The following is a 26,377-nucleotide window of genomic DNA, read 5'->3' on the forward strand; positions in this document are numbered from 1 at the left end:
AATCTAAATGTAAGACTTGGCTACTCATTAAGAAACAGTACGTGCATATTTGTGAATATTAATGACATGAAAAATGAAATCTGACACAAGTGAAATCATTATACTGTATAGACTAAATCTTAGCAGAGTTCAGATTTGGCCTTTCAACATTAACTCTTGCAGGGCCGTGTAAACTCTTAGCTCATTAATATCAGCCAACTCTTCCCAAAGTACAAGTGAATTCCAGAGAATATAGGTAGTACAAATGAGCTCTCTTCAATTCTAAGGTTTACAGTCAATGACTCTTCAAAGAAAGTGAAGTCTTATGCATGAGATAAATTCCTTCATCTGTTCTCATGATTGACAGGTACATTTGCTTGGTCTATGAGGGGAGGAGACAGAAATGGGGCCTGACTCACAGGGCAGAGCCCTCAGGTTAGGGGCTATTTTATGACTGCCCACAAGTCTTCTGTTGCCCCAAATTCTCCTCACACCAGTGTTTTCAGATTTTAGCATGGGCAATAAATGCTCTTCTCTAAACCCTAACACAGTTATTCTTTAAACACGATTCTTATTTCCTTGGTAAAGCTTCTGCTGAGGTGCTAAATTTAGCACTGCCAATCAGAAGAACAGGTGCTAAATGATACAACCAAGTAGGTTCCTCTCCTGTCATGCTGCCCTGGGACAGCCAATCACCCAGGGCCCTGCCCTAAGCATGTGGGGCTGTCAGCAGATCAGGCAAATAAAAGGCAGGGCCAGACCCTGACTCTGGAGCAGTCGTGCATTCCCAGCCTCGCCTCGGGTGTAGGGATTGCATAGAGAAGCAGTTTAGAGGCTCACTGATTCATGTCAGAGATGGTCCAACAAACCAACTCTAGATAGGACGTCGTTTCAGAAGCAACCTTGGGCTTAGTCCCAGTCTTTTGGGCACTCTTGAGAAATCAGGTGAGCAGCATCTTTTCTTCTGTTAATGGGAGAACCCCCTTCTAACTGATCTCCAGTTCCCACTTCTCTATGTATGCTTATGCCTAGCTAGAGATGTTTGTCTAATTACTCACTGTGGGTGCCACTCCATTGTTTGAATGGGCTTGTTAAATTCTGTTTTAAAATATGTGAACATTTTTCTTTACGAAGTTGAATGCTTAGCATATCAGCACAGTCAGCGATTAACATTGCTTAAATGCACCTAACATTCTTAAAGTGTTCAAGCTGAGGTCTGAAATGGTAATGGAAATGTTTGCTTCTTTTATAGACTCGCTTTGTCTGTTAGAAATGTTCAAGGTTATATTACTCAGTGATAAAGTGAGACACACCAAGAATAGCTCTGATAAAATGCGTGTGGTATCAACTACACCCTGATGACTTTTTAAGGGAATCAACTGCTGACCTATCAGTCGCAGGACAGTGACAGAACACTTGCCTGCTGTCAGTCAACACTGGGGAGTTTATTTTGGGAGCCTGACATTTTAGACGCATACCTCCTGTCCTAATTAGACAAAGGCCTCTGAAGAGCAAGCGCTAAAGCAACAAACGTTACTTAGACAAAAGGAGTAAAAGACCAATTCAGGCTAGGTAATTGCAATATATTTAGAAAGTTAAGGGGTAAAGGTATATAATTGTTTTCTGAACTACTCAGAGTCTTATTGCATATTTTAATTCAAATCACAAATTATAAGATATGAGATAAATGGTGCAAAGAAGGGTAAGAAATAATGTTTTAGGGACTTTTTAGTTCTAAGTACACTTTCATTTCCCATCTTCCTGAAATTAAATTAGTAATTGAAAATGACTATAAATGCATAAATGGCATATAAGATAATACAGCTATTTTAAGATGCACTAGTTTGTAAACCAAATATGAAAAAGTTAGATGCAAAAACTTATTTATCCTAAAGATAATATGCTACAATAAGAACTTCTTGACAAAAGTGTCTCAAAAAAAACCTTTTGGATATTATCTGAATTTTCCAAATACAAATTTTATTGTCTCAGAGAACTCTGGTTCTGTTTTCTTGTTAACTAAATAAAAAGTTACAATAAGGTACATTTTAGTGAACAGAGAATCTTATGACAAATAGTAATGAAACAACTGATACTGAGAATCTGCTTTTACATCAGAATAATGGAGTAGTCCCATTAGATAATAAGGTATTTATGCATCAGAAAATTCTTCACATACTCTCTCTGAAACCGATAGACAAAATACTTTCTTCCACTTACCAAAAGGACTAACTGCAAATTTCATATTCATTTCTTTGATTTTGAATATTTACATTATAAAAACACAGGGCTTTTCACTTAATCTACATGTCACACCAGCCTTCCATTTTTTTCAGTTTGTACATTGTTCCTTATTAACAATAAGAAACAGTATTTTTCTTTCAGATCTATAATAAAAATGTACCCTCCTCACTTATATTTAGATTTCCCTCAATATTTCCTTCAACAGCAGCAACACTTACTGAGCAGTTACGCATGAAGAAATACCAAGAGATAGGAAGAACTATACGCTTTGTACAAAAGGTTTGCAAATTTGATAAGGCTTGCCAAAACTTTTCAAGTAAGGAAAGACATTGCAAGGTTTACATTGCTAGTTTTGTTGATGATTTAAGCTATCACTTGAATTACTTGAAGTAAAAATGCCTGAATCTATGTCAATTTTATCAATATAAATCGTGAGTGAAAAATAGTGGAAGGAAAGAAATATTTTTAACTATTGTTTCTTAAACATTGAACTGATGCAAAGATTTGTTTTACACTTCCACACATTTATTATTCTTCACCACCCCCAACCCACCCACCCTTCACCCTGTTACTCCAACTTTGCTTTCATCTGACTGTGAGGACTCGAACCCAGCTTTCCCACCTTTGCAAACCTGAATTTCCCTCCTTGACCACTAGGGTACATTCCTTGCTCTACCTGCCTAATTTTTTTCCACATCCTCTTACACTTGCTATTATGTTAGGCTTCCAGTAAACTCAGAGGCCGACTGTTCACATTCTAGCCACAAAGGAGTAGGTCTGCCCATCACACTGTGAGGATCACCACGCAGGCCCACAGATGACCTGTGGAGCAATCTGTTTGGAAAATGTGTGTCTCTGTCATCTACCAAGTAGCTACCGAGCAACCCTTAGCCATGACATCTAATTTGTTTTCTCTTCATTTTCAGAGTGCCTAAAAAGATGACGACTCAAGCACCGACGTTTAAGCAGCCGTTACAAAGCGTTGTGGTACTGGAGGGTAGTACCGCAACCTTTGAGGCTCACGTTAGTGGTAAGCTCACACACGACCACTTTCTTTGCCTCGCCTCCTCCCAAATAAATTAATTTCACTCTAGGACTTGAAGTCAAGTTTAAGGCCTGCTTTCACACTGTAAAACTGACCCAACTCTATGGAACGGTCATTATAAGAAAGGATAGACCACTCATAGAGCACTGACAAAAATCTGACAGTATAATGGCTTGAAAATGTTTTGTTCATATTTATAACTCTACGAAGCAAAATCATTAGCATTGGATAAAAACTGATGTCAAATCTAGCTGTTAAGTAAGACCAGATTTGGTCATTCTATTTTTGACTGAGCTGCAGAGCCAGACTAGAAGCCAAGAACTCCAGCCCAACAGGGACTGGCCACAGAGCCGCTGGGCAGGCAGCACGGGGCTCCCCAGCCTGTGTGCCTGAGGCTCAGTTGTCTTATATGGAAAATTACAGACAAATACAGCTGACTTTTCTCAGAAGCTGAACTTTCAGTGATTAGCTAACTCCTAATTATTTTCTTTTATTTTCAATCTTTAGTAAGTGATTCTAGTGAATTAAAATATTTTTGATCATTGAAATGACAACAAAAATGACATAAATGATATATGTCACTCTTATCTATAGATGAAAATAAAAAAATAACCCTGGAATTTTTTTTTAAGTTCTGTTTCTTTTTTTGTCCTTTTTTCTTCATCATAGCTCAGTTTAGGAATAATTCCATAAAATACATGACTTATGATAACATGTTGTGAAAAAATGGGGACAATCTACAAACTGTATTGTATATAATCTCAAAATTATTTAATCAGTATTGTCTACTGCAGAATTATAACCAGTCTTTTAAAATTATACAGATTAATTGAAAATCATGCTTGATATACCTCTCTACACACATTGTCTCTTTATTTTATGGCTTATAATAAAGATATAAAATATTTTTTTCCTTTTCCTTTTGTTTTCTACTTAGGCACCAATCTTATTCATAGTCGGGTAATACTTTGTTTTACATGGCAGAAATATATAATCATTATTTTCTATTTTATATGTATATAGACATCAATTTAATTCTTATGCATGATAAACTCTGACAGACTTCCAAATAATTCACTTATTTATCTTTTAAGGCTCAGTAACTTCTGAATTAAGCAGAACACATATGGCTTCAGTGGGAATTTTGCCTGATTGTGAAGTCGTGGAATCTGACTTCTTCATAACTCCTTGTTCCTTCACACTATGTGCTCGTAAATGCTTAGAAAAACACCACTGAATATACTTGCTACCGATGAGTTAGTCAAATAAACTATTCCCTGTCCACAGTGAGAGACTGGCTAATGTAAGAACAACAAAATAAACTTTCTCTTGGTTATCTTGAAGGAGGCATTACTAGCCTTCATGCCCATGCAAAGTAACTTGTGCTCAGAATTTACCTCATGCCTTTGGACTGTATAGTTTTAATATAATTAAAACCTCAAACCATCTACATGTAGTTGGTTCTTAGCTCCACAGTTTATAGTGTGTGGAGAGAATTTGGCTATTGTACCTGCAACTCCAGCTGTATGTGTTGTTCTGAAAGACTAGGTTGGCTTCTTCTCTCATTATATGAGGACCTGCCCACATGTGGTATGGCATTTTTGCTGATGGCACACTTGGAAGGCAGGGGAGCTCAAGAAGACGGTGTTCCTGTAACCTCAGAAGAGGGAGAAAGATGAGCCGGTCCTCTTGCCCCGATTAAGCAGAACTTTTAGATTCCTTTGCTGCTTTCCCCCTTCACTTGGTTTCAACAAGGACGACAGTAACTTTTTATTTCAAAGTTTCCTTGGCTCTTCTTTTTTATAAATCCCTTTTCTGATTTTAATGATGTCCATTAAATTGCCCTGGCAGGAGGACAGGAGATGGAAATTGTCATCCTCTGTGTGCCCCTGAGAGCCAAGGGACCTTGGACAAATCATTGAGTCTCTTTGGCCTCAGTCTCCTCCCTGTAAAACGGAGACACTGGCCTCCACATGAACCCACAGACGTTCCTAATGGTTACAAGTTTACACTTTCATCATGTGTCTGTCAAGTTTTCACTGTCATTACATAGCATTGCCCTCCAGAGAGCTTTTACGGTTAGGACGAGGCAGTGACACAGTGGGGCAGCGCAGAGGCCTTGTGCCCCACTCAGACATAAAGGAGAATTATCTTTGCGCTCCAGGTTTCCCAGTTCCTGAGGTGAGCTGGTTTCGGGATGGCCAGGCAATTTCCACTTCCACTCTGCCCGGCGTGCAGATCTCCTTTAGCGATGGCCGCGCTAAACTGACGATCCCCGCCGTGACTAAAGCCAACAGTGGACGATACTCCCTGAGAGCCACCAATGGATCTGGACAAGCGACTAGTACTGCTGAGCTTCTTGTGACAGGTAGGCTAGAGGGGACCTGCCTGTCCTCTACCCCTACCCCTCACAGGGCATCTCCAGGACTTGGGTGCGAGGGGATGCACAAGAGCAACTGAGCACAAGTACCTGCAGCTGGAGTCCAGCTGGAGCAGGACTCACGGGGAGGATGAACTAACAGCAAAGTTGTTTGCCGTGTGGAATTTCATCCCTCTCAAAATGCAGCACAAACATGGCTGCAAATCAGTTCCTTTATATACATACTGTGTTAAGCACTCAAAAGTACATTAAGGAAATATTTAAAAATTCCATTTCTCAGAAAGTAGAAAGGCTTGGAGCCTTGTTTGTAAACCTACTAATGAAATCTGCGTACCTCTAGGAACTCTCACTTTTTAACAAGCTCCTGGATGATTCAGATGCAAATTGTCCACAAACCACCCACTTAGGAAACACTGCTTGGGGCTATAAAGTTTAACAGTCTTCATTTTCAATTCCTGAAAATATTACACAGTAAACACACACAGAAAAAGGCAAATGCTTGTTTATTATTCAAATGTGTGATGACACAGTTTCCCCAGAAAAGTTGTGACCAATCTTCGGGGCCACTATCATTTTCTCCATCCTTTACTTCCTGATAAGACATCCATGTGCAGAAAATTGTATGACTGTACCTGTTACGTAATGATGTCCTTCATGAGCTGCATAGTGTCATATATGTTTATTCAGTAAACTATACCCTTAGCACCTTCGAGTATAGGGCTATAATTGACTTAAACAGAAGGCACATCAGGTATGAACTTTAACACACATCCAGAAAATTTAGAAATGAAATATGCACAGGGTTGGCAGCATCTACTATATTTTGTTACTCAAAAACATATCAAAATTAATCCCATTGGCCCTTCCCATTTATTTCATAAAAATTTCTTTCAACATGATTAACAAAAATATCCCCTTTCTGTAGCAGAACTGACATTAAATCATGTCATTATTTGGACTAATATTTTAAATGCAAGTAAACATTTGGGTTATTTGAATAGCGATCAAGTTGGAGACAACTTTGTGTTTTTTAAATTAAGTGAAAATGTAATGATTTGGTAAGTCATAAGTGCACCTGTCAAACCAACTATTGGAATTCCTTTTAATGTGACTTATTGAACTATGCAAAGTTACCTTAACATGTTAATGTAGTGCTAGATGTAAGGTTGGGAGGAAGCATCAAATTCTCTAGAAATGTTATAAGATCTAGGCGTTAACAAAATTAAATGTGGTGGCCTAGACGTGCTAAACAAAACAAAGCAAATACAATAAAACATGGCGGCAGAACTGCCTTCTGCCGTCGTCCCCTGGCTTCATTCTCGTTGTCCTCTGCTGGATGAGCTGGGCTCAAGGACAGTCCAGGATGTCTGCTTCAGCGACTCATCGACTGGTTTTGGAATCTCGGAGCTGTGACTGTTTAAAAATAGCCTTTTGGAAGCGCCTCAGCCGGCAGTCCTGACGTTCTTCTCTTTCCCCGCAGCGGAAACAGCGCCACCCAACTTTGTTCAACGACTGCAGAGCATGACCGTGAGACAAGGAAGCCAAGTGCGACTCCAAGTGAGAGTGACTGGAATCCCTACACCTGTGGTGAAGTTCTACCGGGATGGAGCCGAAATCCAGAGCTCCCTTGATTTTCAAATTTCACAAGAAGGCGACCTCTACAGCTTACTGATTACGGAAGCATACCCCGAAGACTCTGGGACCTACTCAGTAAATGCCACCAATAGCGTTGGAAGAGCTACTTCGACTGCTGAATTACTGGTTCAAGGTACGTGCTAGAGGCTGAGGAAGAGGGGGAAGGGGAGAGGGCTCACTTGGGGAGTGGGGGTCCACCTGCCTCTCCTCAGAGGTCTTGAAAAGTCTCTGAGATTCTCAGCAAGAGCTCAGAATGAATGAAACAAGCTATAGTTATTAACCCTTTACAAACTAGAGAGTATTTCAACTGTCATGTACACTTTCAATTTACTGGCAAACAATGAAATTTTTAAAAAGTGGTTCTATGTAAATTCTTTTCTAATAATGAACATTTTCTATTTTAAACCTAATTAATGTTCATACAAAATCCAAAACTTTCTGCATTTTCTTCCATTGGGACACCTAGAAAATCTTATTGAATTTGTAATCAGAATTAACCCCTTTTAAAATGAGGCATGGTGCCCCCTCCTAAATATTTACCTTTCCCTTCCTGCAGGTGAAGAAGTAGTACCCGCTAAAAAGACAAAGACAATTATTTCGACTGCTCAGATTTCAGAAACAAGAGAAACCCGAATTGAAAAGGTATTTTTTTCTGTATTGTCAGCGTTCCAGCCCCTCAGACCGTGGTTTCACCAACTTCCTCCTCCTCATGGGCTTTGTTTTTGTCTTTTGCAGAAGATTGAAGCCCACTTTGATGCCAGATCAATGGCAACAGTTGAGATGGTCATAGATGGTGCCACCGGGCAACAGCTGCCCCATAAAACACCTCCCAGGATACCTCCTAAGCCAAAGTCGAGGTCTCCCACCCCACCGTCTGCCAAAGCACAGTTGGCCCGACAGCAGTCCCCATCGCCGATCAGACACTCCCCTTCCCCGGTCAGACACGTGCGGGCACCAACCCCATCTCCCGTCAGGTAAAGGCATTTCAAAGAGATCAGGTCATTCTGTATTTTTGAATTAGGTTTATCCAATAAGAAGGGAAATAGAAGGAGGCAATAAAAAGTGTAGCATGTGATAATGGAGGTGAACAAAAAGGCTACTAAATCTGGTTTTCACAGATTCTCACTGTCCATAGGTAAATGGAGAAATTTATAAGCTGTAATCCTAAATTCTTTTCTTTAAACTTTAAAAAAAGATTTTATTTATTTATTTTTAGAGAGAAGGGAAGGGAACGAGAAAGAGAGAGAGAGAAATATCAATGTGTGGCCTCTCACACACACCCAACTGGGGACCTGGCCTTCAACCCAGGCATGTGCCCTGACTTAGAATTGAACTGGCGACCCTTTGGTTTGCAGGCTTATGCTCAATCCACTGAGCTACACCAGCCAGGGCCTAAATTCTTATTTGTACATTATTTAATAAACATCTGCTTTATGGGCCCAAAAACAAAACAAAACAAAAAAACCACAATGAAATGAGAAGAGCACAGAATTGGTTGGATGCTCTACATTCAATCAGCCTGATCACTTGCTACCAACGTGATTTAGGAAAATAATTATAATAATTAAATAATCATTACTATGTTTGGACCACTATGTTAGACATTTGATCGGCACTCTATGTATATAACCTCATTAAATATTCAAAGTGACCTGTAAGAATTATCACCCGTAATTTTATAGGTAGATGGCTGAAGCTAAAGAAGTTAAATAATTAGCTTAAGATTGTAGTTGTGTCATGTGTTTGTTTTTTTTAAAGATTTTATTTATTTATTTTTAGAGAAAGGGAAAGGGAGGGAGAAAGAGAGGGAAAAAACATCAGTGTGTGGTTGCCTCTCATGCCCCCTACTGCAACCTGGCCTGCAACCCAAGCATTTGCCCTGACTGGGAATCAAACCGGAGACCCTTTGGTTCGCAAGCTGGCACCCAATCCACTGAGCCACACCAGGCAGAGCTTAGTTGTGTCATTTGTAAATTAAAGAGAATCATGATAAGGATGATCTCAAAGTATGTTGTGGAGATTTGATATAATCAGGAAAAAGTATCTTGTAAATAGAAAGTAATTATACAAGTGTTCTTATGCTTTAAGAATAAAAAACTTCTAATATTTTGCATATGCTTAAGTTATTTTATCTAAAAAAATAAAATGGGTTTCTATTTTTAGTTAATATAAAGGTATTTTAGAAAGTGGGCATGTATCATCAGGACTCAGAAATTATATAATCAAGTATAAATCATAGACCACAAATTCGAAACTTTGGAATTTGGTTTAACATGCTGAGATTTTTTATATGATGAACTAAAAAATGTGCAAAGTTTTGAGGAAACAAAAAAGTCTTTCTTGACCAATTTGAATGAGTGTTTTAAAAGTAGTGAAAGTTCCTGTGCCAAGATATTTGTTAAAGAAGAATAATAAGTGGATAGTTGACCTAAAATATGTGGAGTTACTATAATCAAAACAGTATGCTGTTGGTAGGTAATTAAAAAATACACCAGGAGAGCAAAACAGAGTCCAGAAATAGATTCAAATATTCAGGAAATTCTATTTTTAATCAAAATGACCTTTCAATTCAGTGGGGAAAAATATTTTACTTGATAAGGAATGCTGGTCCAATTAGCTATCCACTTGGAAGAAAAAAATGTTAACATCTACCTCACACGATTTACGAAATAAATCACAGCATGACTAAAGAGATAAATTAAAAAATAAAAACCAACCCTGGTTGGTGTGTCCTAGTGGATTGAGTGCTGGCCCTGCAAAGCAAAGGGTCGCTGGTTCGATTCCCAGCAAGGGCACATGCCTGGGTTGGGGGCCAGGTCCCCAGTAGGGGGCTCACGAGAGGCAACCACACATTGATATTTCTTTCCCTCTCTCCCTCCCTTCCCCTCTAAAAATAAATAAACAAAATCTTTTAAAAAATAAAATAAAACCAAAAGACTGAGAAGAAAATTGGGGGAAACATTTGTCGAGGGGAGCCTTGAAAAATAGATCTACAAATTCAACTACATAAAAATAAAAACATATGGCAAAAACAAGGTCATGGCTAAACCAAACAGGCATTTGTGAAAACATTTTAAAGGTGCCTCTTCCTCAAGATATTTCATTGCCTCTGTCATAAAAGTGTGATAACAAATTTACAATGGCTACAATGCGAACAGTACAAGCCTGGGAATAGTGCATAGTCTGCACAACCATGCACAGAGGTACTAAGACCCCAGAGAGAAGCAGAATGCACACAGTAGGTATGGGGAAGTGTTTGCAACACTTATGACAGAGAACTAATATACCAGATGTATTAAAAAGCTTGCACAAAGTAATTTTGAAGGAAAAAGCAAACAACACAAATTTTAAAAAATTTTAAAAATGTTGACAGAAGACAAACATTTCATACAAGATGCAATTTAAATGTCCAATAGATATCTGAAAAATTATACATATATTCCAGTTTTTATTCTATTGACACTTTATTTTTTAGTATTTTATTGTATTTTTATTACTATTTATCACTGTTTTATCCCCATCTCCCCTACCCCCACAATCACCATACTGTTGTCCATGTCCATGAGTCCTTTTTCCTTTTTGCTTGATATTGGCTACTTTAAAAGTTAAAGTATTGGCAGACACTAATATGAAGTCTTGAACAAGAAACTCAGTTTAAGAAACATACCTAGCTAACAAATATAAAGTGTTCTGTCTCAGGCTCATCCCAAGTTTTCACAACATGAAGCCACAAGGCAGGCCAGATGTGATTTGGGGGACATAACAACCTGACCATATTTTAAATCTCAGCCTAAGGGTCATTTAGAATCACAGGGCTTCCCTGACTCCATGGCCAATTTTGAGTGTCTTAACAGTTCTGGAAGTTCATTAATAAAAATCCCAATCACTTAGCCCCCCAAATTTCCTTTAAAATACTTAAGAATTAAAATATTGATTTGTAGATAAAATAATGATTATCTAAGACTACTTTCTAAAATGCCTTCTGGTTTAGTCTTGATTTTTTGTTGTAAAGCAAGGTAAATGTATTTCATTCAATAAGGTGCATTGTATCTAGCTGTGACCAGGTGATTATCTTTTATTGTAAGAGCAGAAATAAGCACTTGCCTATAATGACTCAAATTACACTGATTTTCCCAGTTATGGGTTTACCTGCCATCTGCTGCTAATCACACACATCATGCTAATCCCGTCTTTAACTCTTTTTGAATGAACCCCCCTGTGTACCAGGTACAGCAAGAACAAGGCACAGGTTGAAACTTGGAAGCATATGTCACTTTTCTTCAATTGGTATAGACCGAAATTATTCTAAACTGGTCTTTGTTATATTTTTAAGGCAGTCACTTTCAAAATAAAGCCATGTTTCCTAGATTTCCCTTTAGTTGATTATGACTTTGTGTATAAAATGTCAATTGATTTTCACCAAAAAACCCTTTGTCGAAAAAAAAACACGAAATATTTCTTCATTAAACTCGTTAATATTGTAATGTTCTGTTATGTTACTCTGTAATTTAGAGCAGGTATCAACTGTAACTTGAGCCTTAATTAGAATATTTGTTTCACTTATGATCAGTATAAATTAAATACCCTATGTAGTGTCAGAATACTTTCATAAACATTTTCCTGTATGAAGCAGTTAAATGCAATAATAAGGCAATACTGCCACCTACAGGGTAATATGTATATAACTCATTGATTAACAATTAAATTATGAAAAACTCTGTCTTAAAATAGTTGACCAACCCCTAGAATTGTTGCTATAGATTAGGAACTGTCTTTTTTGTCTATAAATGAAAGAATTTAGCACACATGTTTTTCAACCAATGCTATTGCACTTTGGACAAACACAAAAGGCAATAAAAGCTATTTTTGAGGAAGCCACATTATCAATTTAATTTTAAAAAATCATAGAATCCTTAGGTTTCAAATTAGCCAGTTACCACAGGAAGTACAAGGATATTTAAAAGAAGTCCAGGGTACATTACAATGAGGCTGAAGATAAACAAACTCAGAGACAATTTAAAAGAGCAATCCACAACAATTTGACTAGAACAGCAGTTTCCAAAGTGTACTACACAGCCTACTCCACAGAAAGTTCTGAGAAAGCTTTTCCTAGCCTGGAGATTCACAAGGCACATGGACATAGTGAAGGCTATGTCAAGTCCCACAGGAAAACTAAAAAGGTTTAACTTCTTTAGCTTAGCTCCCCGCAAAGACCTTTGCTTTTACTTTCCTCAAAATAAACTTGACACTTGATTCATGGCTGAAAAGAGCTATAAATCCAACATAATTTCCCACCTTGTATTAAAATAGATTTTCTGCTATAGATTAAACTCACTCTAGCCTTCCCCCTTGTCTTCTCTTGTGTGACATTTATGTCTTTATCTTGATTTATTAGTGTAACTTTTTATACAAGGTGTATTAATGCATTTTGATTACAGAAACCTTACTGTGTTCAACACATATTTGGTACCCGCGCATGCCCCAGAAGTGGGAGCATGGAGAAATTTAGAGTTATGATCGCAATAATTACCAGGGCCTTTCTGTGGCTGTATTTCAAGAAACCACCTTTTGCTGCTTTCACTTTTTAAAATGTGATACAGTGAAGCAGGGCATAAAATTCTTTATCTTGGAATTAAGTCTGATTCTCGAGTTACAGCAAGTAAGAGCAAGGCTTACTGGGATTTAGAACAGATTGTGGGTGACAGCTAGTGGGAAGGGAGGTTCAGGGGTGGAGGACTGAGCAAAAAGGAAAAAGGACTCATGGACATGGACAACAGTGTGGTGACTGCTGGGGAGAGGAACTAAATGAGGGTATAAGAAAACTAAATGGTGATGGGGAAAAATACAATAAAGATTAAATTTTAAAAAGAGAGAGAGACCCAGAGAGCTCACCCCAGGAAGCCCCTCCCCTTTTCTGCCGCGTGAAAACGCTGCAGTGAACTGACAGCTGTCTATAAACCAGGGAGCAGCCCTTCACCAGCTGTCAAATCTGCCCGGGCCTTCATCTTGCACCTCCAGCCTCTAGAGCTGTGAAATAGAAAATCTCCGTTGTATAGAAGACCCCCAGTCCACGGTCCTCTGTTACATCAGCCTAAGACACTTACCCACTTAGACTTTCTGCTCCAATGCGACATCACAGGTCAGGGATATGTGTCTAGTTTACTCATTGATAAATCTCAATTGCCTCAAATAAAACCTGACAGATGGAAAATGATTGATAGATATTTTTTTGAAAGAAAAAAAGATTGTGTTTAAGTACGTTATTTGCCTCTGAACAGGTTACTGAGGCACACAGTTTAAAGCTATGCATTGAATTAAACACTTCCAGATTGTTCTGTTATTATACAAATAAAATGACCCAGAGGGGAGCTCCTTGTCTTGGGTTTTTGACCGCTGCCCTTCGGTTTTCAGGCCTGTGTCTCCGGCCGGGAGGATCTCCACGTCCCCCATCAGATCTGTTAAGTCTCCATTACTCACGCGGAAGACCCAGACACCCACGCTGGGCCCCGAAGTGCCTCCCCCATGGAAGCAAGAGGGCTACGTGGCCTCCTCTGAGTCTGAGATGAGAGAAACTGTGATGACAAGTGCTACGCAGATCAGGACGGAAGAGAGATGGGAAGGGAGATACGGGGTCCATGAGCAAATGACCATCAGCAGCGCTGCGGGTGCTGCCGCCAGTGTGTCCACCGGCGCCACCTTCGCGGCAGAGGCTGTCGCCTCGGGCGCCACAGAGGTACTCTCAGAGCTGTCTTCTGTCCTTTTCTCCCCTCTGCCTTCTGACCTCTCCCACCTGGAACTCGGTCTAGATAGGTTGTGCAGAAGAACGTGAGGATACACAGACAGTGAAGAGCAAACTGGGCTCTTGCTTTGTGAAAGCATTGTTAATCAGGACAGAGGCTCTAATGTGTGAGGTCGGCATAAAACACAGGTTTTAACAACCTGTATTCTATTTCTTGTGGTGATAAGTGCTTCTGCACATGTGTATTTGGCTCTATGTAGCTCAGTTTCCACGGTGTTTTTGTGTTTTCTACCAGCATGGCATTCGAAAAAGTAATGCACTTGGTCATTTCCAATCCAGGTGAAACAAGAAACTGACAAAAGTGCAGCTGTTGCGACTGTCGTTGCTGCTGTTGATATGGCCAGAGTGAGAGAACCAGTTATCAGCGCTGTAGAGCAGACTGCTCAGAGGACAACCACGACTGCCACACACATCTCACCTGCTCCAGAACAGGTACGCAGGAGGCTGTCCAGGCTGAGCTTTGCAGACAGAGATCCCACTAGGAGTCAATGCTCAAATCGTTCTGAGGAGAGCACCAAGCCCAGACTTTTTGAATTTTCTTAGCCAAACGTAGTCAGAAATACCAAAGGTGTGCAAAATATAAGTGCTGTAAGTACCTGGTCTATGACGGGCAAGGAGGCAGGCAAGAGTTAACTGTCAGAAAGGCAACACAGGGGGTCCGACAAGGTATTCTGAGTATCAGTGTGGTCCTGGGTCAAGACAGGCAAAGGGTGGCCTGGAAAGTCAGCCCAACAAGGCAGGTAGGTACGTGTGCACTCGAGGCTGTGGTTCCAGACCAGTGAGCCAAGAGTTCAGGCCCTCCAGGAGCCAGGTGTGGAAACCATTATTTTAGGCAGACATTACTTTTCTCTAAGCTTCCTCCAAAGACCTTTGCTTTTACTTTCCTCAAAATAAACATGACACTTGATTCATGGCTGGAAAGTGTTATAAATCTGGGATAATTCCCCACCTCATATTTGAATAGATTTTCTGCTATAGTTTAAAATCACTCTTGCTTTCTGCTTTATCCTCTCTTGTGTGACGTTTATGTCTTTATCCTGATTTATTATTGCAACTTTTTATACAAGATGCATTAAAGTATTTCCTCCCTTTCTCCTCTGTGAAACCAGATGAGAAAGGAAGCAGAGAAGACTGCTGTAACTAAGGTAGCAGTGGCTGCCGATAAAGTCAAGCAACAAGAAATAAAATCAAGAACCAGAGAAGTAATTACAACAAAACAAGAGCAGGTGCACGTAACTCATGAACAGGTGAAAATGTTTTTTGATGTGAAATTATTGTTGTTATTACCTGTGTCGACACATATAATAGTGTTTACCGTGAAGGGTGTTGTATCTTGGGCAACTTGGTTTTTATCACGCTAATAAAAGTCCCTTGTATCTGTGTATTCCTGGGTATTATATACCAAAGTCCCTTAGAGTCACCAAATGCTTTCCGCATGCAGACAGAAGGACCTCCGTGAACAGGTACTGGGGAGAAACAGGGGTCTCGTCTACACTGATCTGGGAATGCACTAATGAGCTGTGTGGCTGTGCGGGAGGTAGTACCAGGAAGAAGACATAGTCAGGAACAGAGAAGAGTGGAGAAGGACACTGAGGACCCATTGCTCTGAAAACGGCTTACTCTGCTTCCTTACTCTTCAGGAGAATATCTGAATGTGGATTTGAAGTGGTGTGGATAGCATGGCCTGTGTAGGTCAAATGACCAGAAAAAGTGAAAAGGACAGCATTCAGGGACAGACTAGATAAAGCTGACTGGTAGGGCTATGGGCCTAAGGAGCCAGTTGTCAGTCAGGTGGTCTGAGAAATGAACTTCCAACTTTCTTTCCAGCTTGAATTTCAGTGACGATGTCTGAGAATGGCAAAGAGGCAAATGGGGACAACTGCCGCCTCCTCCCACCCAACACATACACCTTCGGGGCCAGATCCAACACGGCATCCTTCAGGGCACTAAGAATTTGGAAAATGTTTTGCCTAGGATATGTACAAAACTTTTTTCCCCATAAGGTCTCAGTTTTAGAAAAATAAGTCTTGGTATTTAAAACCATTGTAATATTTAGGAAAATTTTCAAAGCAAAAATATTGTATAAATACAGATTATAAATTGTCCATACTTGATTTTTCATGTATAAAATAAAAGGCTTTGACAATATTACTTCTAAGGCCTTCCACTCAATAATCCTGTGCTCTAAGATCACCTTTAGATGATCTTAGAAGTATGGAATAATGGTCTTAGTAGCATGGAATAATATTGCCATATATCCACTTACAGAAATTGGAAGTCTTTTCCAAAGAAAGCAAACCTTGTTGAATCCAACTCCCCCCCCCCCCACCAAGCAGTATAACTTATGGTTTAGACAGAAGAAGAGTATGGTCATATTGATGAAAATAAGATGATTTATTTCATTTAGTGATATCCCCAGAAAGAGGATTTTATTTCTTTTTTCAAGTCCCTGTTTTGTTATATTGAATAAACATTATGTCACTTCCATGAGAGATCAGGAGACAACAAGGTTTTGTTTTTATCATTGATTTCAGATAAGAAAAGAAACTGAAAAAACACTTGTACCCAAAGTAGTAATTTCTGCAACTAAAGCCAAAGAACAAGAAACTAGAATTTCTGGAGAAATTACTGCAAAGCAAGAACAAAAACAAATAACTCAAGAAATGGTAAGTTTGATTTTGTAAATAGCTGGTGGTTCATTGACAAACACACTTCAGTTGGCTGCATGTGTTCTAAGTGACGGAGTCTTCTATGTGTGGTTTTTTTGTTGTTGTTCTCCTGTGTCGAGTGTTGAAACTCTTTCACAATGGAAATTATCTTCTCACTGTGCCATTTCCAACTGTCGATCATTTTTGGGGAGCCCGCCTATCTATTAGAACAGTATAGGGCACATCTCTGGCATTTCTAGAGCATGCGTAAACAGAAGATAGCTATCACCCAGACCAGCAACCCAACTGTACAGTCAGCTTTTTCATGCGTGGCCTGAGCCCTCTGTCACTCCGATTGTAACACACAAATTACACAGTTGTAAGACACTTGCATGCACACACACACACCAGTCATGAACACTGCAACCAAATATCAAAAGAAAGTGAGGAGATGGTGCACATCAAGATCAGTACTTCTTCACGGAAGGGCCCTAATTATTGATCAACAAGCACCTAGAAGTGTTTTCTGCTTTTGTACCATATCCCATGTGGCAACAACCTCAATGTCGCCAGAATGCACTTCTCTCCTGTGTGTTAAATCAAATTTTAAATGCCAGAAAAGAGGTGTCTATTTTGAATTCTTTCATGTTCCAGGGATTGCCTGTGCTCACCTCTCTTGATCTCAAGCTCTTTGCTGATCCCAGAACTACTTTTTTAAAAGGGTCCAGCTGAGAACATTGTGTTTTAATACTGAAAAGGCTGGTCAGCAGCCATTGGGTTTATTTCCCTCTCCTACAGTGAGTGAGAGGCTTTGAATGCATAATCAAGGCATAGAAATCCCTTTTGCCTTTGCTGGTGACAGGCAGGTTCAGCCTGCTTAGGGTAAGGCAGCCATTTGCTGTAGGCCACTCACTGGGCTCCATAAAGTATCAACTTGTCTCAAAGATGAGACCTTTTCAATGATAGGACAGTTCACTGAGGGACAGGTAAGAAATAAAGAAGCCCATTCCTCAGAAAATCATAAGTCTATATTTTAAATACAAGTGAAGACCCTTGATATGGAAATGTGATATTTTCTCTCTTGAATGTTGCGACATATCTTCCGTGCCTTTTGACACTCAAATCTTTATTTTACTCTGAAAATCAGATAAGACAGGAAACTGAGACAACCGCTGCATCCATGGTGGTAGTTGCCACTTCAAAGCCCACAAAACTAGAAACAATTCTGGGAGCTCAAGAAGAAATTGCCATACAACAAGATCAAATGCAAATAACTCATGAAAAGGTGATGACTTCCTGCCAGTGTGAAATTCACTCTCATATCATTTCTTTTGCAAGCCACCCTCATTGTCACCATGGGTCTTCATCGTCACTTTTTCACCTCCTCTTCTTCTATAACTCATATAGAAAAACTTCATAATCTTTCACAAGCTTTTTGCCACCTATCTAGGATTCACTGCCACTTTTCATTCCTAACCTTCAGTCTTTCTCTGGATTGGTACTAACATGATATTATAATTCACTGTAATATCTTCCTGTTGAAGTAGATTACAGACTACACATTTGTTAATAACATGCAGAAGTGTGTGTTATTTATGGCTCTACTAGAATTTCACATTGATTATGATAAGAATAATGTAAGAAAGAGAAATGCATCCTTTATTCTTTTGTTGCTAATCACATTATATATACCAATGGAGCAGTATGGATGATCAAAGCAACTCAGATGATGTAATTAAGTGTGATTAAAATGTCTTCAACTGGGGAGATATTTTGCTTCCTTTCTCAATTTTGACTTTAGTTTCTTTTATTGGAGGATGTATGAAATTTAATGACCATTTTCTTGTTTTTTATTATATAACCAGATAAAAAAAGAAACTAGAAAAACAGTGGTACCTAAAGTTATAGTTGCCACACCCAAAGTCAAAGAACAAGATATAGTGTCAAGAAGTAGAGAAGGCATCACTACCAAAAGAGAGCAAGTTCAAGTAACTCAGGAAAAGGTGAATATAGCTATATGAGATGGGAAGAGTTTATCTTTAAACTGATTTCTAGTAAATCATTAACTATGATGTGCTATGAATTATTAATTTTTATTTTCCTCTTTTGAATTCTAAACTAAAAACAAAATTGTAAATGTGTGATGGTTTACCATTAATTTTATCAGTACATTTGGTTTTCTTCCATCTATAACATTTGTAATTCATTTTATTCACCATTATTTTTGCATGAAGATTAGTATTTTTAGCCTGATTTTTAAGAGACAATATATGGAATCACCTGGAGTTTTTGTTAAGGTTAACATCTCTAAGTTTTGTGATACCCACTTAGTGTGTGCGAACATTGCCAAGTGATAGTTAATGTCTCTTAACCCCGAATAACTAGGAGGGGGGATGGGTTGTACCATGTGTGTCTGAAGCCCTGTACAATTTAAACCTTGATTTTACTATAATAATCAGATGAGAAGGGAAGCTGAGAAAACTGCCTTGTCTACAATAGCAGTTGCTACTGCTAAAGCCAAAGAACAAGAAACAATACTGAGAAGTAGAGAAAGAATGGCTACTAGACAAGAACAAATCCAAGTTACTCATGGAAAGGTGACTATTCCAAGTGTGAAGTCCCCTATTATAATACATTAATACCAAATTTCATGTGAAATCCCCTACTATAATACATTAATACCAAATCTCAGAATTTCTTATGTATGAGACACTATTAACCTAATTTATTTTTTTGATGATTAAAAATTAGAAACTAAAAAGCCCAATTATTTATTATTGTTAATATTACTACATAATCCTTTCCCCACTGATCTCTTCACTATTATTTTCCACTTTTTATTATTACTATCTAGAAATTTTTTAGGAGTTGATGATTGAAATTGCATGCAGGCTAATTTTAATATACTCAATGAACATTAAAAAATGTACATGTAAATGATGAATCTTATTGATTGCCAAGAAGATGTATGTTTTGAGGGGGTCATCAATCCAGTATATTAATTTGTAAAGTATGGACTTATTTTAGGAGATTACTCACAATTTTCTTCATGTAGAGTGTTGTCTTTTTCCTCTTGTAAATATCAGATGAGAAAAGAAACTGAGAAAATTATAATGCCTGCTGTAGTAGTTCTCACTAAACCTACACAAGATACAAAATTAAAATCTAGAGAAGGAATTATCCAACCAGAATAAATATCCATAAGCCATGAAAATGTTATTTGTAGCCATGAAATTTCTATGAATTAATTTATTTACCATGACTGTCTTTTACCCCAAATGAGCTATTTACCTAATTTTATTCTTCATTGCTAACACAGTGTCTAAAGATCAGCAACTAAAGTACTTCCCATTTCTTTAGCTTCATGACTGAGTCCTGTCTGTATTTCCCTCAATTGTTTCCTATCCCTGTATCTTTGCGAGTTTTTCTAAGATGTGACTTCAGATCACCTTCTGAAGCATTCACCCAAGTCTGACTGTGAGTGCCATGTCAGCCTTTTAGAAATCTCCTTGAGGACAGAAATTCCAATATGTAACATACTTCATGAGTGATTATATTTGAATTGTGTTATTTCTAAATCACTTAAATTTGACTGTCTTACTTTTGTTGTTAAAAATTAGCTAAAAATGGAAGCTGAAAAATTGTCTATACCCAAAGTAAGAGTTATCACTACAAAACCTACTGAACCAGCCACATTACCAAGGACTAGAGAAGGATTTGCTATTAAGCAAGAACAGATACATCTGTTTCATGAAGAGATGAAAACTGATGCTGTGGAGGTGAAAAGCGTTGTTTCATCCCATTTCATCATCAGCTCTCATAACCTTTCATTCATCATGAGTCGTTGTGCCCCTCACGTTCCATTTAATCATTTAACTGATCAACAAAACGTCAGTGGTAATTAGATTCAGTCCAGGTCCTCCAGTGGAACAGTTAGCATTTCTGTTTGTGAAAAGCCAGATTAAGTAACACTTTTGTTTGTGTCTTCTAAATTAATTCCCACTATTTAGAATAATTTGGAGTCTCTTTGTTCAATGAGGGATGTTAGAGGCCACTAAGAAATAAAAGCCCACCAAATGGCATACAAGTATGTATATAAATTTTGATGTAAATTAAACTCAAGGAAAAATATATAGGTGCTTCTCCAATTTAAAATGCCCTACTATATTTAAGATTCCTTTTTGTGTGAAAGTTTTAGAACAAGATCTGTATATTTCTTTTGAAAAAGACCATTTCTTTGAGCCTAGTTTCTCATTGTTAAAATAAAACTAAAAGTCAAGCTGACTACCATGTAGATTGGTTGAAAAGTTCAAATGAAATGTAATGTAAATGCAATCACTCTACAAGTGAAGTTATATATAAATAAGATAATATATACTATATAATGTACTACATAGTATATAATATATAAGATAATATAAAAGTATATAGTATATAATCTGTTGAAAATGTTAACATGTTAAAACATCTATAAAATTAAAATCAACTAATGGCCTACAAAGTTAAAAAATAAAAAAGAAACCAACAGATAAACAAAACTTAATTCACCTAAGCTTCACATATATTTTACAGTTTCCCCTAAAACGCAATCTAAATTGAAGATGGTATTTGTAATTCTTCAGAGCAGGTTAATTAGAATGTGGCTTCCTAGAAAGAAGTGCTAGATAAAGCTCATGATCACCTAAAGTCCCAATTCTTTTTAAAAAAAAACCCTCATTTTTACCTTAAATAGGTCAGATAACAGCTTTAACAGATGTACAGGTAGCATACTTGGAAACTATTTTAGATGCAATCTATATTCTAATCACAACAGTAGAAAAGAAAACTGACATGAATAAAATATCCCCGCAGTAATATCCCCCAGTGGAAAGAGCACTGGGGGACACGGCGATGGGATTTTTACAATATGTTCCTTTCAAGTATTGCGTAGACTCAATCTAAAAGAGAATATTCTTTGCAAACTGTGTTCCCATTTATGTTCATTGAATTCATAGAAATGAGAAAGTATCATTTGGGTTTCCGTCTTTCCTTTAATTTCCAATAATAATAAAAGCAAATTGCCCTTCACTAGGAAAGTTTGTTCTCTTGAATACAAATATGACAACATTTTTTCATGTTAATCACAATATCTTCATTCATGTGTTTTAAGAGGGATGTTTTCTTATAGATTAAGAAATTCTTATCACTGCAGAATCATAATATGCTTCACTGTGCGTTCATATTAATATGCTTCACTGTGTGTTCATGAGCTTTCCTATTATGATAGATTTGCATGCGACTGTACAACTTTGTAGCAACAGATTTTTGTGGGTGGGTCTATGATTAAATACATTTTTATCATCACTGTCATTGTGTCAACACAAGAGCAAGTGACTGAGAAGATAATAAAAAGAATCAATGAAGATAACCAGTCCCAAAGTTCCGATTTCTCAAGTTCCAATTGACTGCCTTAGCCATAATGCTTGAAAAACCCAAACTTCTTACTATTTTACATACATATTGTGTTGTCCTGTGTTGTATGTGATTTAATGTCTAATTTAAATAAGCAGGTGATTACAGAGTTTATCTAACTAGATTTCCATACGTTTTAATAATCAGTGAAACATTAAGTTCTTCAATGCATTTGTATTTCTGGAGACATGTACATAGGTATATGGCATGGGTGCCACGTGACTACATGCCTTTAGGCATTTGTCTGTTCTCGATGGCTATCCTAGGAGGAGATGGCCCCACCTGACTTTGACATTACTCTGTATTAATTTTGGAAAATTTATTTCCAGGTGGGGGTTGAGAAAAAGGCAGAAGCTGTAGCAACAGTTGTTGCTGCGGTAGACCAAGCCCGTGTCAGAGAGCCCAGAGAGCCCGGGCATCCTGAACAATCATATGCTCAGCAGACCACTTTAGAGTATGGATATAAGGAGCATGTTTCTACCACAAAAGTAGCTGAGCCTCCCCAGCGTCCTGCCTCGGAACCCCAAGTTGTCCCTAAAGCAGTCAAGCCTAGAGTGATTCAAGCTCCTTCTGAGACTCATATCACAACTACTGATCAAATGGGAATGCATATATCATCACAGGTGAGTCTGTACTTGCTGCCTTTCTTTTTCATACACTGGGAAAGCAAGCTTAACTGCTGTGGTCATCTGGTGAACAGTGATATCACTGAGTTTTATTTCAATGCAGATCAAGAAAACTACAGATGTAACAACTGAAAGATTAGTCCATGTGGATAAACGCCCCCGCACAGCAAGCCCTCACTTTGCCGTTTCAAAAATTTCTGTTCCTAAGACAGAACATGGATATGAGGTAAGAAGTTGGAGAGCATGATGATGCAGTTATCTTTGGCATAGGCCAATGTAGCTGCTATTAGGGAATGTCCATTTGCATGCACGGTGGACTTGGAGCCCCTGAAGTGTGGTTTCTGACACTCGCCCTGCAGGATGAGCCTGGAATAGCAGGTGGTTATCTGAAGGGACACAAATTCATACAGGCTCCTCTGTCTCACATTTTGTAATTATGTTATTTATTTTTCCTTCTGTTATGAGACTTTTCAGAGTAACAACTGAGAATGTTTATAAATACTAAAGACAGATATTAAGAAATCATATAGTGATATGCTCAATATAGCAAGATGGAGAGGTGGTATTTTGTGGTGGTTGGGTTAGATTGCGGAGCCAAACGGCCCTGAATTAGCGTTCTCGCTCTGCCCCTTATTAGCTCTGTCCTTGGGGCAAGTTAATACATGTAAAACCTTAGCAAGTTGATGGCACATAATAACCCTCAATATTTGTCACTCTTGTCCTTATTATATACATCCAAGATGTAGAACCCAAATCTTATATACTTGCAAAGACTGGTAAGGTACATTTGATACCTATATTTGGGACAGTCACAAATTACTATTGAAACCGAATCATAGACAGTAGCAGAATAAAAGCAGTAAGGAAGCCTTTAAATTATTTTTCTGAATGTCTTCATTTTAACCTTTCAAAGAGATTTGTGGTTGAAACCTAAATGTGCTATTTTAAAATAGTTCTTAGGAATTTACCAAGTATTTTAGCCATTTCCTGATTTTGAATATCTCAGGATTTTCAAATGCAGCATTGGGATGATTAAGTGAAAATTCAAGACTGAGCTTTAGAAGACCCTCAGTCCCTTTATGATAAGAGTGTAAAATAAGGAGTTTTAAATACCACTCTTTGAGAAAGATATGTTCAATATATTTTGCAAAGTGGCAGAAATGGCAATGAGCTTATAACTGGCTTATCTCTAACTGACTTTCCACTAACGCTAAAAGTCATAATGAGAACATTAAAAACCATGAGCCACGTAGAAGAAAGTAGACTTGGACTCGCAGCAGGAGTGCTAGTGGCAAGGCTCTTCTCAGTGACAACATGGATAACAGATAAGTGACTTTATTTCCTGACTCCGTTTCCACTTTAGGCATCAATAGCCGGTAGCGCTATTGCCACATTACAAAAAGAGTTGTCAGCCACATCTTCTGCTCAGAAGATCACCAGATCGGTGAAGGCGCCCACAGTGAGGCCCGCCGAGACTAGAGTGAGAGCGGAGCCCACTCCCTCACCCCAGTTCCCCTTCACTGACACACCTGAGACTTACAAGAGTCAAGCTGGCATTGAAGTAAAAAAGGAAGTGGGGGTGAGCATCACTGATAGCACAGTCCGTGAAGAGCACTTTGAAGTACGTCACGGACGTGAAGTCAAGGTGGGTCCCTGGACTGCACGATGTTTCTTGATCCGTACCTATGAATCAGGGCCAGACATTCAGCGGTTTGTACTATAGAAGTCATCCGCCAGACACCTTGCCTTTCTCCTTTACTATGCTCAAACTTAATGTTATTGGGTCACAACTCTTGGTCTCAACTTTATAATTTTATGATTTTGCATGAGCTGAACATCTGAGATTTCCCATAATATCATGGGTGTTGTGTAAACACATTTTGTCCTCGTAGGTGACAGAAAAAGCAAGAGTGCCCGCGCCTGCTGAAATCCCTGTCACTCCGCCGACTTTGGTCTCGGTGAGTAAAGAGGTTGATTGTATTGGACCGTGTGCTTGCCCAGGCAGATAATTTTGAAACATGCAAACATCAGTTTCTCAAATTGGAAAATGGCGTTAGTGAGGTTACAAATACTAATTTTAGGACCATACACTATTTGGCAAATAAAGGGGAATTCTGTGTGGCAACCATCAGTCATGTAGCCAATAGATTGCATGGGTTTCTGTTATGTGTAAGGCAGTATTGAGAACATATGGAGATGCAGCCTTCTGAAATCTTTGGCTCACTATCAGAGAAAATGTCCACAAACAAGCAAGATAAAATATAGGAGGTGCTAAGCACCACAGCAGAGAAAGGATAAAGCAGAAGGATAAGTTACTTGGAATTCGGGGCTCCATGGAAAGCTTTGTTGCAGAGGTAGCATTCACAACTGATCCTTCAGCTTTGTTAAGATTTGGCTATGCAAAAATCAGAGAGGGTACAGCATTGCCCCATACTATGTGGATTTAATACAGTTCACCTTACCAATTTGGAAATACCTTGCATTTGTTTCAGCTTCAGGATATTCCAATTTCCAAAGAAGTCTCTTTACTAATATTTCTAGAATCCTCATCTTAAAAAAAAACCCACACATTTTATGGCAATGAGAATGTATATGTTCAAATCCCCACATTTACCATAAGATGTAGAGATGATGAGTGAAGGTGCACATGTACCAATACATCCTTTTTCTTTTCTCTTCAGGGCTTAAAAAATGTGACTGTCATAGAAGGTGAATCTGTCACCTTGGAGTGCCACATCTCTGGATACCCATCCCCAAAAGTGACATGGTACAGGGAAGACTACCAAATAGAAAGTTCCATCGACTTCCAGATAACTTTCCAGAGTGGAATTGCTCGTCTCATGATCCGTGAAGCCTTTGCTGAAGATAGCGGGCGGTTTACCTGCAGTGCTGTGAACGAGGCTGGGACCGTCAGCACGTCCTGCTATCTGGCTGTGCAGGGTTAGTGACCACACCCCCTCCGTCCTTCCGCACATGCCTTCACTGTCATTCATCACTCTTGGCTGACACTTCTCTCCACAATACTGTGTCTGCATGTCTCATGACCACGTCTCCCTTTGGAACTGGGGATCGATTACAGAGTCAACTTAATTGTCATGCTAAGCAGGGGGTCACTAACAAAATGGACTAAATGCTTGACTTAAAAGAAAAACTTCTGTCTTTTTCCAGTGTCAGAAGAGTTTGAAAAAGAAACCACAGCCGTGACAGAGAAATTTACCACAGAAGAGAAACGGTAAGACATTTTGCTGCTAATGAGCTTTTGGTCCAGTCGACCTTTAAACAATATGTGTTTGAACTGCGTGGGTTCACTTACACATGTGTTTTTTCAATAAGCACTGTCAACCCTCTTGTCTGTGTGGCTTCACATCTGCAGATTCAACCAACCAGGGATTGGAAACAATATGTTCACATTCCCAACTGCAGATTCCCCACAGGGAACTGAAAATACTGTTTTTGATCTGTGGTTGTGTGCATCTGTGAATGTGAAACCAATGGATGGGACGGCTGACCTTAGAGTCGAAAGGTGTATGTGGATTTTTGATTGTGCCGTGTCAGGGCTCCTCACCTCCT

The 26,377-nt window shown here is 38.7% G+C and overlaps 1 protein-coding gene across 2 annotated transcripts in view; it reads left to right on the top strand.

Moving 5' to 3' along the window:
- Positions 1 to 765: 765 nt before the first annotated feature.
- Positions 766 to 26,377, top strand: part of TTN (titin) — a 269,907-nt gene continuing 244,295 nt past the window's right edge. For both annotated transcript variants that reach the window (XM_045842158.1, XM_045842067.1), the window contains exons 1-19: positions 766 to 924; positions 3,150 to 3,253; positions 5,433 to 5,636; positions 7,129 to 7,416; positions 7,840 to 7,925; positions 8,019 to 8,257; positions 13,695 to 14,016; positions 14,362 to 14,514; positions 15,192 to 15,329; positions 16,617 to 16,748; positions 17,878 to 18,015; positions 18,596 to 18,733; positions 19,190 to 19,327; positions 22,511 to 22,804; positions 22,911 to 23,033; positions 24,171 to 24,452; positions 24,700 to 24,765; positions 25,489 to 25,747; positions 25,976 to 26,039. In XM_045842158.1, coding sequence (XP_045698114.1) covers positions 3,163 to 3,253; positions 5,433 to 5,636; positions 7,129 to 7,416; positions 7,840 to 7,925; positions 8,019 to 8,257; positions 13,695 to 14,016; positions 14,362 to 14,514; positions 15,192 to 15,329; positions 16,617 to 16,748; positions 17,878 to 18,015; positions 18,596 to 18,733; positions 19,190 to 19,327; positions 22,511 to 22,804; positions 22,911 to 23,033; positions 24,171 to 24,452; positions 24,700 to 24,765; positions 25,489 to 25,747; positions 25,976 to 26,039 — 3,155 coding nt within the window. In that variant the 5' untranslated portion in view covers positions 766 to 924; positions 3,150 to 3,162. The remainder of the gene's footprint in view (positions 925 to 3,149; positions 3,254 to 5,432; positions 5,637 to 7,128; positions 7,417 to 7,839; positions 7,926 to 8,018; positions 8,258 to 13,694; positions 14,017 to 14,361; positions 14,515 to 15,191; positions 15,330 to 16,616; positions 16,749 to 17,877; positions 18,016 to 18,595; positions 18,734 to 19,189; positions 19,328 to 22,510; positions 22,805 to 22,910; positions 23,034 to 24,170; positions 24,453 to 24,699; positions 24,766 to 25,488; positions 25,748 to 25,975; positions 26,040 to 26,377) is intronic.

The sequence above is a fragment of the Phyllostomus hastatus genome, unplaced genomic scaffold (genome assembly GCF_019186645.2).
Source record: "Phyllostomus hastatus isolate PE091 unplaced genomic scaffold, TTU_PhHast_1.1 phas_contig_1, whole genome shotgun sequence".
Classification (NCBI taxonomy): domain Eukaryota; kingdom Metazoa; phylum Chordata; class Mammalia; order Chiroptera; family Phyllostomidae; genus Phyllostomus; species Phyllostomus hastatus.